The following is a 14,448-nucleotide window of genomic DNA, read 5'->3' on the forward strand; positions in this document are numbered from 1 at the left end:
GCTAGAAAAGGTTTATTAAAGGCCTCAAGCCACACACAGTTCCCGTGTAGAAAGGACAGGATTCAGGTCGTCTGTAATTCACTTGTCATTGCTGTGCGAGGTGTAGCTCTTTGTATCTATATCCACGTTCGTAGCTTAGTCTTCAACGTCCATCTTATATGTTTTTAAGCTTAATTTCTTTCAGGCAGTAATACAAACATTATTGCCATAGCCACTTTTTTACAGCAAAGGAAGCAGCTCAAGGACAAAACTAAATAAATTAAAAAAGTCCGCTAAACACTGCTTATCATAGCCATTTTTTACAGTAACGGGAGCAGCTCAAGGGCACACATAAATAAATATAAAAAAAAACCTGCTAATCACTGTCCCTTTATATAAAGTAGAAATGAATGGAAATAGCCGTGGTTAAATCAATGGACGCATCTCGTTTCGCCATCCCTATGTTACGATCCTTCACTGACGCAGATACGGACGCACGAGTGACGAGGGCCAAAGTTGTACTCAGCGATGGAGACAAAGATTCTTGCGCAAGGGGGCACGTTCGGTACGCCCGGGTGTGAAAATCTACCTTGAAAAGTCATGTACCTCACGTGTTGCTGGGAACATCAGCAAGAAAGCGACTTGGCGATGTTAAGGGAGGCATTATGGTCCTGCCAAGAGGCGCTGCGCTATGCTTAACGGAAAAAGTGTTTTCTAGTCTATGTGCAGGAGTTCTCAGTCTGTCCCCGCTACAACACACTCAGTATGATTATAGAACATGATATACAAGACGATGTTTTATACTGTTAAGCTACGCGGTCGATCATTTCAGTACAACAGTTACGTAACACACCCATGCCTGTTATTCCTTTGTCTACGTGTTCAGCCTAACAACATAACATACCCAAACGACTTATCCCTGTTCAAAAGTCTAAATGTTCTGCTTCATTACAAAACACGAAACATCATATTAAAGCATGTCTAAATTCTCAAATTCGATTTGGACCAATAGGTATCTGATGCATCCTTGATTTATTTACGCCCTCTCCAGTCTAGTCTTCACTTGTTCAGATTAATTACAGAAAGCAATCCGACAGCCACCCTGAGCAAGCACTCCGCTGGCATGCCATTCTGTTGAACTTGAACAGGGGCCTAAAGTGTTCGCGCTAAGCCAAGCCAAACAAAGCCAAGCAAAGCCCTCAATTAGCTCACGGCCGCATGCAGTTTTCTAGCGTCTAATCAGTAGACTTCGAAGGGACACTTAGGAAGGCTACATCACACAACCCAACACACTGAAAACAAACGGAAAACTCCAAAATAAAACGAGCGTGTGTGTGTGTTTAAGCGCAGCTCCAGCCTTGATATGGTGTTGTCTATTCTTGGACCGAGCTGACACATCGCCGAATATATTTTTGCGGGGAGGCGGGTTCCCTGCTTTCCTGGACGTGTTGGCGGCGGCGGTGAGGTTAGTAGGAGTCAGGCGCCGCTCACGGATGGTTCTCGAGCCAGAGCATCGTGCCAGCATGAGGAGGCAGGCACAACCCTACAGGTCCCGGAGCCTCAGTCCCCGAGCTCCGTACCTCTGGCAAGACAGGGAGGTGGACGTGCCATCCGTCGAGAGGAGGTCACGGAAGGGCTGGTACCGCGTGGACTACGGTCCCGAGAAGTCCGATGAGGTGCTGTACCTGCCCTCCTTCAAGGACAGGATGAACTTCCTCGAGAGGTCCGTGAATCGCGCCACCAGCGAGCCACGCATAAGGGCGACGTCCGTGCCTCCTCTCACCGTGGACGTGCGCCGCACCAAGGCCCTCTCCATTGACCCCATCGTCCGCGACCCCTACCGCTGGAGGACGTGGCCCTTCTACTACCACAACTACCGCCGGCCGTACAGCAACTACTACGACATGTACTGGCCCACCCTCGGCCCCTACTCAGGACGCATCTGGCGGCTGCCCTGGTACCGCTACCCAAGCTCCCCCCTGACCACGTCGACTGCATGGAGATACGTAAGTCCGCGGGGACGACACGAGGACTACACGACTAGACTCCCTGCCTCGACGGCCGCCTTTCAACACCCCCTACCTAGTTCGGCCCTGCACGACCTGCCTCAGCTACACTTGCCCTCAAAACCAGCATCCTTATTACCTTTGCCACGCCACGCCACGCCACGCCGCACCCTCATCAACCAATGCCCTCTCCCTTCCTTCAGAAGGCGCCGCCGTCCTCTTCCTTACCCACGCCACGTCCCAGGGGGCTACAAGCTCTCAGCACCACCGCTCCGTGACCTGCCTGACCCCCGCCACGAATCCATCACTCCCCGACCCCTTCGTCACCGTAGCCGCCTCCTCCGTCACCCTCTTTCTTCGATCTCGAAGATCCTAATACATCCTTCATCCCCTTCAAGATAAAACCCTTGATAGCGCCGCCTCAACACCACCACCACTGCCGGGCCGCACCGCTGCCAAGACATCTGTTGGTGGTGTCTTGACTCTCGCGTTCACGTAGATTACTTCAAAGATCTATTCTCGGCTGAGCGGCTCCGTGTTTCTTACATGATCGTGGTGTCAAGGACCAGCCAAACAATCCCACACAGTGCCTCTGTGAGTGCCAAAGTCAGACAACTCCCCAAGTTTGTTTGCTTTCCTGCCATCCACCAAAGAGTGCGGAAATTCCTTGATGTTGTCTGGTGTTTGATTCTGAAGCTAACAAACTCGAAGATACTGTACAAAATGCTCCGTATTCTTGGTGGTTTACAGGAAGGCTACCAAACTTGGGGCACTGTTTCTACTTTGCACTTCCAAAGCCACTGTGTTGGCCTGCGGTGGTGGCCCTCAGACTCGCCATCTCCGTCCGCGTTTGCCGGCGCAGGAACCTAAGGAAAACAATCTCTCCTTACCTCGTCTTACCTTCTCTAGCGCCAAATAGGGACCAACACACAACGTTTTACTCTCTAGCGTTACCCCCATGCTAATTGCGTCTAAATCTCGTGAACTTGTTGGTCGGGGAGCGCTAAACTAAGCCTCTTGTCGCTTCGTACCTTCTCTACCGCCAAACTGAGACCAACACACAACGTTTTACTCTCGTATGAGCTGCTTCGCGTTACCTCCCTACTAGTTGCGTCAAAGTCCAGCTCTTCAAGTCTCGTGCGTGTCGGCCGGGGAGCGCTAAGCAAAGCCTCTTGTCGCCTCACCTTCCCTGCAGCCAAAATTGGGACCAACACTCAACGTTTTACTCTGGCTGATTCGCTCGACATGGGGGACGGTTTGCCTGAGAGCGCTAAGCTAAAGCCGACTCGCCTCGTCTCGCCTCGCCTCGCTTGCCTTGCCGCCAAATAGAGAGCAACACTTTTAGACGACCTTGCATTCACCTCGAGGACGGAGGCTGCAAGGGACAGACCCACCGCGGGACAGCTCGTGGGCGGGAACATGATTCACTTTTGCTCGCTTCAATGTCGGCGGTTTCGTTCTCTTCTTTTCCCTCTCGCCCCTCTCTCTCACTCGCCCACACGTCAACGTCACTCATTCGTCCCTTTCCTCTGCCCTACCGTCTCTCCCTCTCTCCCTCGCCCCCGTTAACTCTTTCCTCCCCTTCCATCTCCCTCTCTCCCTGCCTCTGTCCTCCCTCCTCGTCACGTTAGGCACGAAGGACATAATTTAAGAAAGCAGCACAAATATTCTACTTTCTCTTCTTCATCTCATCTTTATATTCACCTTCTTATCCTCCTCTCCATTTGCAAGGGAAAATAGAACCTCAACAGACATGCACAATGACGTTCGGGAAATGTCTTATTACTTTTTAAATTTCAAGTAAAGTTTGCGATTCCAGTTTTTTTTTTTATGTATGTAATTGACATTGATAGAGTGATAAAGTTCTTAAAGATATATGAGGAAGTTCTCATTACGCAAAAAAAAAACAAAAAAACATCCTGCTACACACCAACACACACTCACACATAACCACCACCCACACACACACATACCTACACTCCCCCTTACACCCACACCCACAAGCACCGCCAACCCTTCCATCCTGCCTCGTCCTGGGTGACTGACGCGGGCCTTCCTTCTCGCACTGTCTGCTTACATTAGGTCTCGTCGCCCTACTCGTCCTACTCCGCCACCACCACGATCGGGCCCGACTGTACAGAGGTGATGGAGGAGCGCCGAAGCCTCTCCCCCCCGCCCGTGCACTACCGCCCCCCGGCCTCCACGCAGCTCATCCTCAACCGAGTGGCGTTGGGCCGATCGTCCGTCCCACCGCGGGTAAGGCGAGGCGAACGTCAAGCTGTTACGTTTTCCACTAGGTCACCAGCCACGTCACGCCACCCACGCAAGACAGCCACGCCACCCACGCAAGACATGCCAAGCCACCGCGCCCACGGCCACCCCTGAGTCACCCCACGCCCACATCCTCCTCTCCCTCCGTTCCTCTTCCTCATATTCTTCTCCCCACTCTTCCTCTTCTCACTTTCTCGCCTTCCTCCTTTCTCTTCTTTCTCCTCTCACCCTGACCTCTCCTCTCTCCTCCTCTCCTTTCCCCACTCTTCCTCTTCTTCACTCTCTCCTCTCCCTCCTTCCTCTTCCTTCTCCTCTCCTCCTTTTCACGTCCTTCTATATTTCCTCTTACTCTCTTACTCTCATTTATCCATTTTCTTCTTGTCCTCTCTTATTCTCCCTTTTATTTCACTCTCCCTATCTATCCCTCCCTTCCCTGGCTGACTGAGTGGCTGGCTGGCGGAGTGACTGGCTGGCTATCCTTCCCTGCGACTCCTCAATGCTGCTGGCCTGCCACCTCCTACGCCGCCGACATTCTTTGCGTTCCTGCAGTAGTGGTTTTGTTTATTTTTTTCTGGACGTTCAAAGTAATTCTTCCTGAGGCTGCTGGCGGCCGTTTTCCTCTTTATTATTTATGTCTATATAAGCAGCCTTTGATTTGGTTTCTGACGCTTTCCGACTTCTCCGGCACCTCGTCCGTGGGTTCTCCCTCTAATTCTTCGCTTCAGACGATGTTCTTTACCATATCTTTTTCCAACCGTCGAAGTACAACGGTGTTTCTTGCCCTTGCTGACTTTATATTTTGCTTTGCGCGCTGTCTCGTTCGTTCTTTATTTTACTTTCCGCTTTGAGGATTTCCATTATTTTCACCTCTCGTAGTACAACGCTGTTTATATTGTTTTTGCTGGTTTTTGCTTTCCTACAACGCTTCGCTTGCTTCCTATAACCTTTACTTATTCCATGACCTCAACGGTAAGTATCTATATTTACAAGTTTTTTTTGAAGACACGTAAATAAAATTGAATTTCTCAAAAGGTTGAATCATATTTTGTCACAATCATTATAATTAACTTCATATTACAACTTTATAGAATTAACCCAACCCAACCTGTTCAAACCAAACCAGACCTAACCTAATAATAACTCTCTCTCTCTCTCTCTCTCTCTCTCTCTCTCTCTCTCTCTCTCTCTCTCTCTCTCTCTCTCTCTCTCTCTCTCTCTCTCTCTCTCTCTCTCTCTCTCTCTCGTGGATTCTTTGCGGCCTTCCTCATGTATCTAATTTTAAGACTTGCACCCACACCACTTTCAAACCATTATTTTTCTTCCTTGCTATAACACACCTCATCCTCATATTCCATTACCACTGACACACGTAGCTAAGATCACCCTTCCATTAGCATCACCAGTGTACGCATGAATCAGTCCTTACAGCTGTGTGATCCAAAACGGAGCATTAGATGGCAGGCGCGGGAAGGGAGGAAGGAAGGGAAGGCGAGAAGGAGCAAGAGGGAGAGCAGGGAGGGCAGGGAAACCTTGGCACACTCACTCACCCTTTTTTCTCTCTCTCCCTCCCAGCCTCACTACCACCTGAAGGCCATATTTAGGCAAGGCAGGCATAGAGGACGCAGCAAAGGGTACTAAACACCACTGGACGTCATCTTGAAACTAATGCCTGAGTGTCTAGATTAATAAACAAAGGCTTGGAACACATTGTAAAGTTAGACATCCCAAATCCTCTTCCACAGGCAACATCGATCACTGAAGGGACGCTAAATAGGAGTAAATTCCTTAAAAGTATTCACCATCCTTTTTAAGCTTGTGACTAATTATTTTGAGTGCCAAACAAAGATGGTGACACAGAATGCAAAGTCAAGCTTCAACAATTTTCTTATCTTGCGATCCTCTGAGGGGATATCAAAGAACAGGTGGTGCCGCGGTGACAGTGCCAGGCCCGCCGCCAGATTTAAGAGTTAAGAGTTATGTGCCAAGATCCCTCTGGCTGCAGTCGTGCCTATGTATGTCTTGCCTGTACGAATATGTGAGTTAGGGATCCCACCCACCGCCAGCCTCCCAACACCCGCCTCCAGCCAACGTTCAACACCACTATACATCACCCACCACCCACCACCGCCGCCCACCTCCCACCACCCATCACCCAGCGTTCACCACCACCTACCACCAACGTTCAACTCCCAGCATCCATCACCCGCCGACCACTATTCACCTTCACAATTCACCACACTTAACTCATTTTTCTCTTTCTCCACTTTTCATGACATAGTTTATCTGGTCTCCCTCCACCCCCCTCTTTTCCCTACGTCCTCCCTCTCCCCCACACACACAACTCTGAACTTATATTATTCCTTCACTGGTCAGGATTTCCTACACATTCGACTTATTTATCAATGTTATTATTTCCCTTAGTATCATTTTCCTTTCCTTTCCACCCCTTTTATTGCTACCAACCTCACACACACACACACACAACCCTGAACCTCTATTATTCCTTCACGCATCAAGACTCCTTCCTCATTTCTCCATTCGGTTACCCACAATACTGGCTGATCTATCAATATTTTTTTTCTATCATCAACCTCCTTATTGTCAACTCCTTCCTCATTTCTCCAGTCTGTTTCTACGATTTTCTATACTGACTGATCCTTCAATATTTTTTTCCTATCATCAACTCCCTTATTGTCAACTCCTTCCTCATTTCTCCAGTCTGTTTCCACGATTTTCTATACTGAGAATATTTTTTTCCTATCATCAACTCCCTTATTGTCAACTCCTTCCTCATTTCTCCCGTCTGTTTCCACGATTTTCTATACTGAGAATATCTTTTTCCTATCATCAACTCCTTTATTGTCAACTCCCTCCTTACTTCACCCGGTTTTCACGATTACTTATACTGACTCGTCTATCAATATTTTTTTCCTATAAACTTCCTTATTTTTAACGCCTTCCTCATTTCCCCGCTCGGTTTCCACGATTTTCTATGTTGACTGATCTATCAACATTTTTCCCCCATTCTCAACTTCCTTACCTTCACCTTCCCTAGTCTACCTAACCACTAAAACTATCCATTATACCTCACCACCACCACAACCACCACTACCATACCCATACAACCACAACTACCACCACGGCAGCCACTCTTCAAATAACTTAAATCTCTTTCTTGCAGAGTTACCCACCCGCCCGGTACACCCCTCGCTACTACCCCTCCTACCTCGACTACGACTATGGCTACGGCGGCTACTACTACCCCCCCTACTACCCCAGGATGAGGTAAGTACGTACACCCCCTGCCCGCTGTCTCCTCCCCCAGGCCGCCCCAGGTGACTTGCGGCCCTCAAATCTGCATCTTTCGTCGTGGGTGGATCTGAAGAGTGAATGGATGGATAGAAAGGTTGCTGGAAGTTGAGTTTAGGGTCTGAGTTTAGCGGCTGAGTGTGAATGTGAGTGAGGGTGAGACTAAAAGTAAGTATAAAAGAATAAAGAGTGACATGGACGAGAACTGCAGAGGAAGGGGAGAGGATTTAGAAAGTATGAATGTTTGTGTGAAAGCGAGAACATAAATTAGATGAAAGAAAAGGGTAAGAATGAGAAGGAAAAGAACAGGAGGGAAGGAAGATAAAGGAAGAAAAGAGGAAAGGATTTAGAAAGTAGGAAGGAATGACTGAATAAACAAGAGTGAAAATAAAAGAGAGGAATAAATGATGAGGAGACAAAAGCAGAAGGGGAGGAGGATGAGGGGCGGAGGGCGTGAGAGCCGGCCGGACTGACCCTTGCCTCCCCCCAGCCGCTACGACTACCTGGATGACCTGGATTCCCCGTACCTGTCGTCCTCCTACCGCCCACGCGCCCTCGACCTCGACACAGACTACCGCGAGAAGGTACGTACGCGTTCAAAACCTGTACACAGCCATACATTTACAAACATATAGGTGTACACATCACCTAGACAGATACATACATCAATAAACGTACATACTAAGACACATGAACACTTATATATACAAAATTAGGTCCAGAGACACATACAGAGAACAAAAGAAGTATAACCGTGTTTGATATCTATATGTCTCTCTCTTTCTTTACCTAGCTATCTATCAGTCTGCCCGTCTGTCTGTCTGTCTATCTACAACACCCACATAAACACACATCCACACCCACCCACACCCACCCACCCACCTACACACACACACACACACACACAAGCATACACACACACACACATGTACACACTCAATTTATCTTCCTTCTTCTTTTTCTTTCGCTTTTTCCAAAACTGAACAATTACATCAAAAGAAACGAAGAGGAAGCAAAAATATACTCTCCACACACACACACACACACACACACACACACACTCGCTGCTTCTTCAAACAAACAAATTCTCGGCCTGTGTGTGCGTGTGTGTGTGTGTGTGTGTGTATTCCTTTTCCTTCTCCTTTTCCGTGCATTCCTTTAGGGTTCCAGTTTCTTCTTTTATATTGTTCGTCTTTCCACAGGTTTTTACATCTTCACACATATATTTGAGAGCAGCGGATCACCACCAGCACCACCCCATATAACTTCATACTTTTTATTGTTCTTTTCACGTATATATCTGCAGTCAATCTCTATCTGTGTGTCCTGATGTAGCTATTTCTTGTGTCTTGATCATTAAGTCTGTGTCCAAAAACCTGTTGTTGTATACTTTGTCAATGTTATCTTTTCCATCCCTCTTTTTCCACTCCCTACCAGTTGCTTTAAATCTTGTCAGTGTCCTTCCTTTCACTGTCTTTCCCCGTTGCTGCATCCTTGGTCAATGTTACCTTTTTCATCCTACATTTTCCTCTCGTCCCAAAGTCTCCTACTGTTCCTGCCTTCTCCGTCCTCTTCCTTCCCTGCAGTAAGTTACCCACAAATTCTCCACGCGTCTCCCTCACAGTGTAAAAAACTTCGTTCGTGTATACAATGTTATCTTTTACCTTTTCCATCGTTCTTTTTTTCTCCTCCCAAAGTATCATACTGTTCCCACCGTACCAGTACCTTTCCTTTCCCTGCAGTCAATTACCCACAAGTTCTTCACTCGCTTCCCTATCACACATGTACTGCTTCCCACCTCCCTCGCCAATGTTTCCAAGCTCCCCCATTGAAGACCTCCAGCGTCACCACTACCTGTGAACTATTCCCTTCTGTTGATGAGGTTTCCCCGTGTCCCATCCTCTCCGCTCTCTCCCCTTCTTATGATGTACACTATGTCTTTTCTTATTCCATGTTTTTAAGCTCCCCTACTGAAGACCTTTATTTCTTACTTCCAATGCCCTTTTGTTAGTGAGGTTTCCCTGTGTCCATCCTACCCGCTCTCTCCTCTCCCCTCCTTATGATGTACACTATGTCTATTCTTCTTCCCGTTGGTCATTCCTTGTTTCCATGCTCCCCAGCAGAAGATCGTCCCCACCACCACTCCGTGTTCCCTTCCTCCCCGCCCTTTCCTCTCCCCTCCATATGATGTACACAAAGTATTTTCTTCTCCCCTTGTTCATCCTCTGTTTCCATGCTCCCCACAGAAGACCACCACACCGTCGAGGGTCATCACCACGTACAGAACCTATACCCCCGGCGTAAGTGAGAGCACGAGTCGCTATACCACGCAAACGTACTACCCGGCCATTTGCTATTAAGTGTGGAGGAGAGAAAGGAAAGGAGGGAAGGAGAGAAGGAAGGAGGGCCAGTCTGTACGCAGCACTACAGTTATAAGTCTCCGTTTCATCGTCTTTGCCCAAAACAATGATTACAGATCCATGCGTCGTTCCTTGTGGCTGAAAGAAGAAATCACTTATGCTTCTATCAACACGTTACAGCTGATGGATAAGAGTAAACCTATTGACGTAGCTGTCCACACACTTCACGCTACCACGAGAAGTATACGTCAAGGAACGAAGCTGTTGAAGTAGGATGATCATTGTTTGGACGGAGATGATAGAACGGGTCACAGAACTCATGTCAAGAAGAAACGTTCTCGGCATCACTATTACATAACTTGATCATCTTGTTTGGCATCTTCCTGTCTTCTTCGGTACAGAGAAACGTATTGCGGCAGACTATTCTTGTCTAATCTGTTCTGTTCTTAATCAATCTCATGTACAGTTAGAAAAAGGATGCTGAAAGTTTCTCTTCATTCTATTTCTACAACATATGTCACTGGTTGATCTAGCGCGACTCTTACCTAACGAAATAATAATCTTCTTAGGAAATGTATGCTGAGGTGTTAAAACTGAACGATTGGCAAGGTCCATCACGATTCATCTTGGCATTAGTTCACTTTTATATCTCAGCTCTTTTATTCATAGTAGTTATTCACCTGACACGAGTTCTGTTTAGCTGGAGTGGTGCGTACAGGTTGGCGAACATACTCTGATAGGATAAGAGAGTGACCGAGTGTTTGATAGAGAGAGAGAGAGAGAGTGACAGAGAGCATTCAAACGTCAAAGAGAGAGTGAATGAGAGCCAGAGAGAGATATGAGGGAAAAAATAAGTGTGCTAATTTTTTTGATGGGAATGTTAGTTTTAAACTGCTGAATAATTTTGTGGTGAGGGTTTCACTTTTTGCTGCATAATTGAGTGTGGTGGTGGTGATCACTGCTGCCACCACCACCACTACTACTATTACTACCACTACTACTTCTTCTGCTACAACGACAACGACTACTACGAACTCTGCAACGACCACTACGGTGATGATGGTGATGATATTGCTGATGCTGATGTTATATTTTCGGCTTTGCTGCCTCAGTAATAATGATATGTGGTGATGGTCTTCCCGCCTGTAAAGCGACTCTACATTTAGTCTGGTGAAATACTACTAGTGTAATAATAAACTATTAAAAAGATTATAACAGGAACTCTGAGTGCAGTACTTTGCTTCCTTTCCCTTCGCTGTGTGTGAGATGAGTAAGAAGATAAAAAAAACAAAAAACAGTTGATGGGGATGAGTTAATTGAAGTATTATGTTGGGAAAAATAAATTGTTTGCAAGCATTTACATAGGGAAAATTGATATCACATTTGCCGGGAATAATATAATGTTTTAGATAATTTTGCATAGAGATAGTGCCATTTATGAGCACGATTAAAAAAATATAATATAGGAATGATCAAATTAAACTGAAATCAGGTTCGAAATTAGACACTGAAAGGCTCAGACTTTTTAGCATTTTCCTTACATTCCCTTCGCTGTTGTTGTAGGAGTTTGGCCGAAGAAAAAGAGAAAAAAATAAGATGAAGACAAGATTAAAGTCACACACACACACACACACACACACACACACACACACACACACACACACACACAGCTAACGGGCAAAAATAGATTAAGAAATTCTAGACTCGGATCAAATTAACAAGAACAGCTTTAGTTAGATAGACAGACGGATAGAAAAGAGATAAAGAATAGATAAATAGATGGTTAAATAGCTAGATAGATAGAGCTTGAAGGCACACACGCTTGCAGACCGTCTCCTAAAAATAGCTTCAGAAATGCGACACTCTGGTTATGTTGGTTGGCTTCTCCGCACGTGGTAACTGGGCTCAAAACAAGTCCCGCAAAGCCTCGCCGCCTGGTGTCTGCGAGGCGGCCAGGGCAGGAACGGCTCATTATCGCGTCTCCCTCAGCTTAGCGCCACAAAGGTTGAGCTCTGGCAACAACAAGCTCGTAATGATGAGGCTGTACGAGGTGTGACACTGTGCAGGGCTAGGATATTTACGATAACTTCTCCTTCTGCTTCTCTTTCTCTTCTTTTGCCTCTTTATCCTCCTCCTCTTCTGTTCCTCTGTATCATCCTCCTCTCCTCTCCTTTTCATCTTCCCACACTTTTGTCCCTTCCTCCTCCTCCTCCTCCTCCATTCCTCTCCTTTTCTCCTTCCTCCTTCTCCTTCTCCTCCTCCTCCTTTCCTTTTCCTTTTCTTCCTCCTCCTCCTTCTCCTCGAAATATTCTTGACTCTAAGCCCGTGTCATGCATTCCAAGCCCCGACATTGCCCAGTCAACACAATAACAATGGGAGTATAAATATGTCTGTCAACACGGTGTCTTATTAACGCTATACGAGGGTGAGACTCCACGCTAAGGGTTTTACCATGAACGAGAGGTGGATAATTGGTTCTAAGGAGATGTCTCGTGTAATATAACTGGCCTCTGGTGAACACTTTCTTCCCTTGTGGATTTCGTGGTACAAAAAAAAGTCCTTTCCTCTGAGGTCTTAATATTTTTCAGCCGCTGCCATCTAACTAACGGGGAGCTGTTCAAGGGTAAAAAAAAGAAAAAAGAAAAAAAAAAAAGAACAACAAAAAGGCCCACAATTGGCTTATACATCCTTGGGCGCGTCGCTTCACTCACTCGCCGCCTCATCATTTCTCCCGCCACTTTCTTGCTCCCGTAATCATAAAAAGAAAAAGAAATATAAACTTGACTAAGACTTAAACAATTCTTAGTCATGTCTAAAGTTCTGACGTGCCCGAGACTGCCAATCCAACATAATAATAAAGAGACTAATTACTACAAAGGACAAAACTCAGCGATTGAAGCTAATGATTGCCACGAGGAGAGATTAAGTTACGGCCACAAACATCTGGATTAGCGTGGGAGACTTCGACTAATTACTACCAGCACGATCATTATGAAGATTAATATATACGTGATTGAGTCCAGTGGCTGAATATAACATGAGATCAACGGTAATAATAATAATGATAATAATAATAAGTCAGTAATATTGCAGGCCTATAATTAAGCCACGCAACCAATGATCTGCGTTATCTGACTACGCCAGAGCTACATTTAATCAGTAATATTCAAAGGATTAGCCGGGATGACATATCAGGGGGAAATTAGCGAGGACGTGAGGCTTAGTGGCAGGCCAGTATCAGTGCCGAACCTCCGAAGTGCGTAAAGTTTTTAGACGCTTCCGCCTTTCACATCAACTATTTCTTAAGTCCAAAAGGAAGATCAATCGTGTTCTAATGAGTAATATTTTAGATTCATGGTACAGAAGAAGGGTCAAGGTACCACCAGGAAGTGCGTAAGAGTTAGGAGAGTGTGCGGGACGTCAACAGAACGGGAAAGGGTGCGTGCAAAGCTTATGTAGACAGATTTGCCAGCCACTCACAATGGTTGTCCTCCGTTGACTTGCCAAGAATAACAAATAAGAACAACAAATAGAACATCTTTACTACAACCAAAATTGCCACCACCTCTTACAACACCAAAACGACTATCACCACCAACATTTACATTACTGCCACCACCACCTACATTACCAACGACTTACGACCACCAACATTGCCACCACCTCTACCACCACCACCGTTATCACCACTAACATTATCACACACACCCCCACACACACTTGCACCCACACCACCACCACCGCCAGCTACACCACCAACTTTCAAACAACAGCTGGGCAATCAATCACCGTGTCCCTGCTTCAATACATAGGCTTCAGGGCGCCACACGAGTTAACATGGAGAGTTCAGTCAATTATAAGACGAACAAGGAGAGCGAATTAGACGAGCGTGGTGACTCAGGCGAAGGATGTATTGACTTAATAATATCTTTGCAATCTACTGATGAAACGATAGCGTGTGTGTGTGTGTGTGTGTGTGTGTGTGTGTGTGTGTGTGTGTGTGTGTGTGTGTGTGTGTGTGTGTATGCCTTTGATTTATAGTTTTACTCATCCACGTGAATCACTTACTCAGCGAAGGGAATGTGTAAGCTTTAGGAGACTGTATTGCTATAGTTACTCCTACCAGTCACTTTATAATACTCTACGATGGTCTTTAATACATAGTTGTAATCACCTACGTGAACCATTCTCACTCAGCGAAGGGAACGCGTAATTACTGCAAGACTGTAATGGAGTAGTTACCCTTACCAATAATTTTATATCCCTCTACTATGGTCATTACTTTTAACTCGGCAAAAGAAATGTAACGCTTGGAAAGGTTTATGAGTATTTCTTTAAGCCAGTGAAGGGCACGTAAGGTTTGGAAGGCAGCATCGTTATGTTAATCTACCACCAGCATCAGCATCAGAAGAAGCAGTTTGTACCTCACCACAAAATTTGATGCGGATTTTTTTTTTGAAAAGTTATGCATGCATATCTCTCTCTCTCTCTCTCTCTCTCTCTCTCTCTCTCTCTCTCTCTCT

At 46.1% G+C, this 14,448-nt stretch overlaps 1 protein-coding gene and 1 long non-coding RNA gene across 31 annotated transcripts in view; one reads left to right on the forward strand and one right to left on the reverse strand.

The window, feature by feature from the left end:
- LOC127009077 (uncharacterized abhydrolase domain-containing protein DDB_G0269086-like) overlaps positions 1-14,448 on the forward strand; it is a 96,734-nt gene that overhangs the window by 33,399 nt on the left and 48,887 nt on the right. For 13 of the 30 annotated variants that reach the window (XM_050881824.1, XM_050881820.1, XM_050881826.1 and 10 more), the window contains exons 1-5: positions 1,429-1,985; positions 4,068-4,241; positions 7,438-7,541; positions 8,056-8,149; positions 9,812-9,865. In XM_050881824.1, the coding sequence (XP_050737781.1) occupies positions 1,473-1,985; positions 4,068-4,241; positions 7,438-7,541; positions 8,056-8,149; positions 9,812-9,865 (939 nt within the window). In that variant the 5' untranslated portion in view covers positions 1,429-1,472. Of the gene's footprint in view, positions 1-1,424; positions 1,986-4,067; positions 4,242-7,437; positions 7,542-8,055; positions 8,150-9,811; positions 9,866-14,448 lie in introns of those variants that run through there. The other 17 variants (XM_050881812.1, XM_050881813.1, XM_050881818.1 and 14 more) reach the window with 9 other exon arrangements.
- LOC127009084 (uncharacterized) lies at positions 5,428-7,430 on the reverse strand. Its single transcript, XR_007761575.1, has 2 exons — positions 6,941-7,430; positions 5,428-6,847 (listed from the first exon to the last, which is right to left on the reverse strand). It is a non-coding gene; the product is annotated as an uncharacterized LOC127009084 (long non-coding RNA).

Source organism: Eriocheir sinensis, chromosome 39 (assembly GCF_024679095.1).
Source record: "Eriocheir sinensis breed Jianghai 21 chromosome 39, ASM2467909v1, whole genome shotgun sequence".
In the NCBI taxonomy this organism is placed as follows: Eukaryota; Metazoa; Arthropoda; class Malacostraca; order Decapoda; family Varunidae; genus Eriocheir; species Eriocheir sinensis.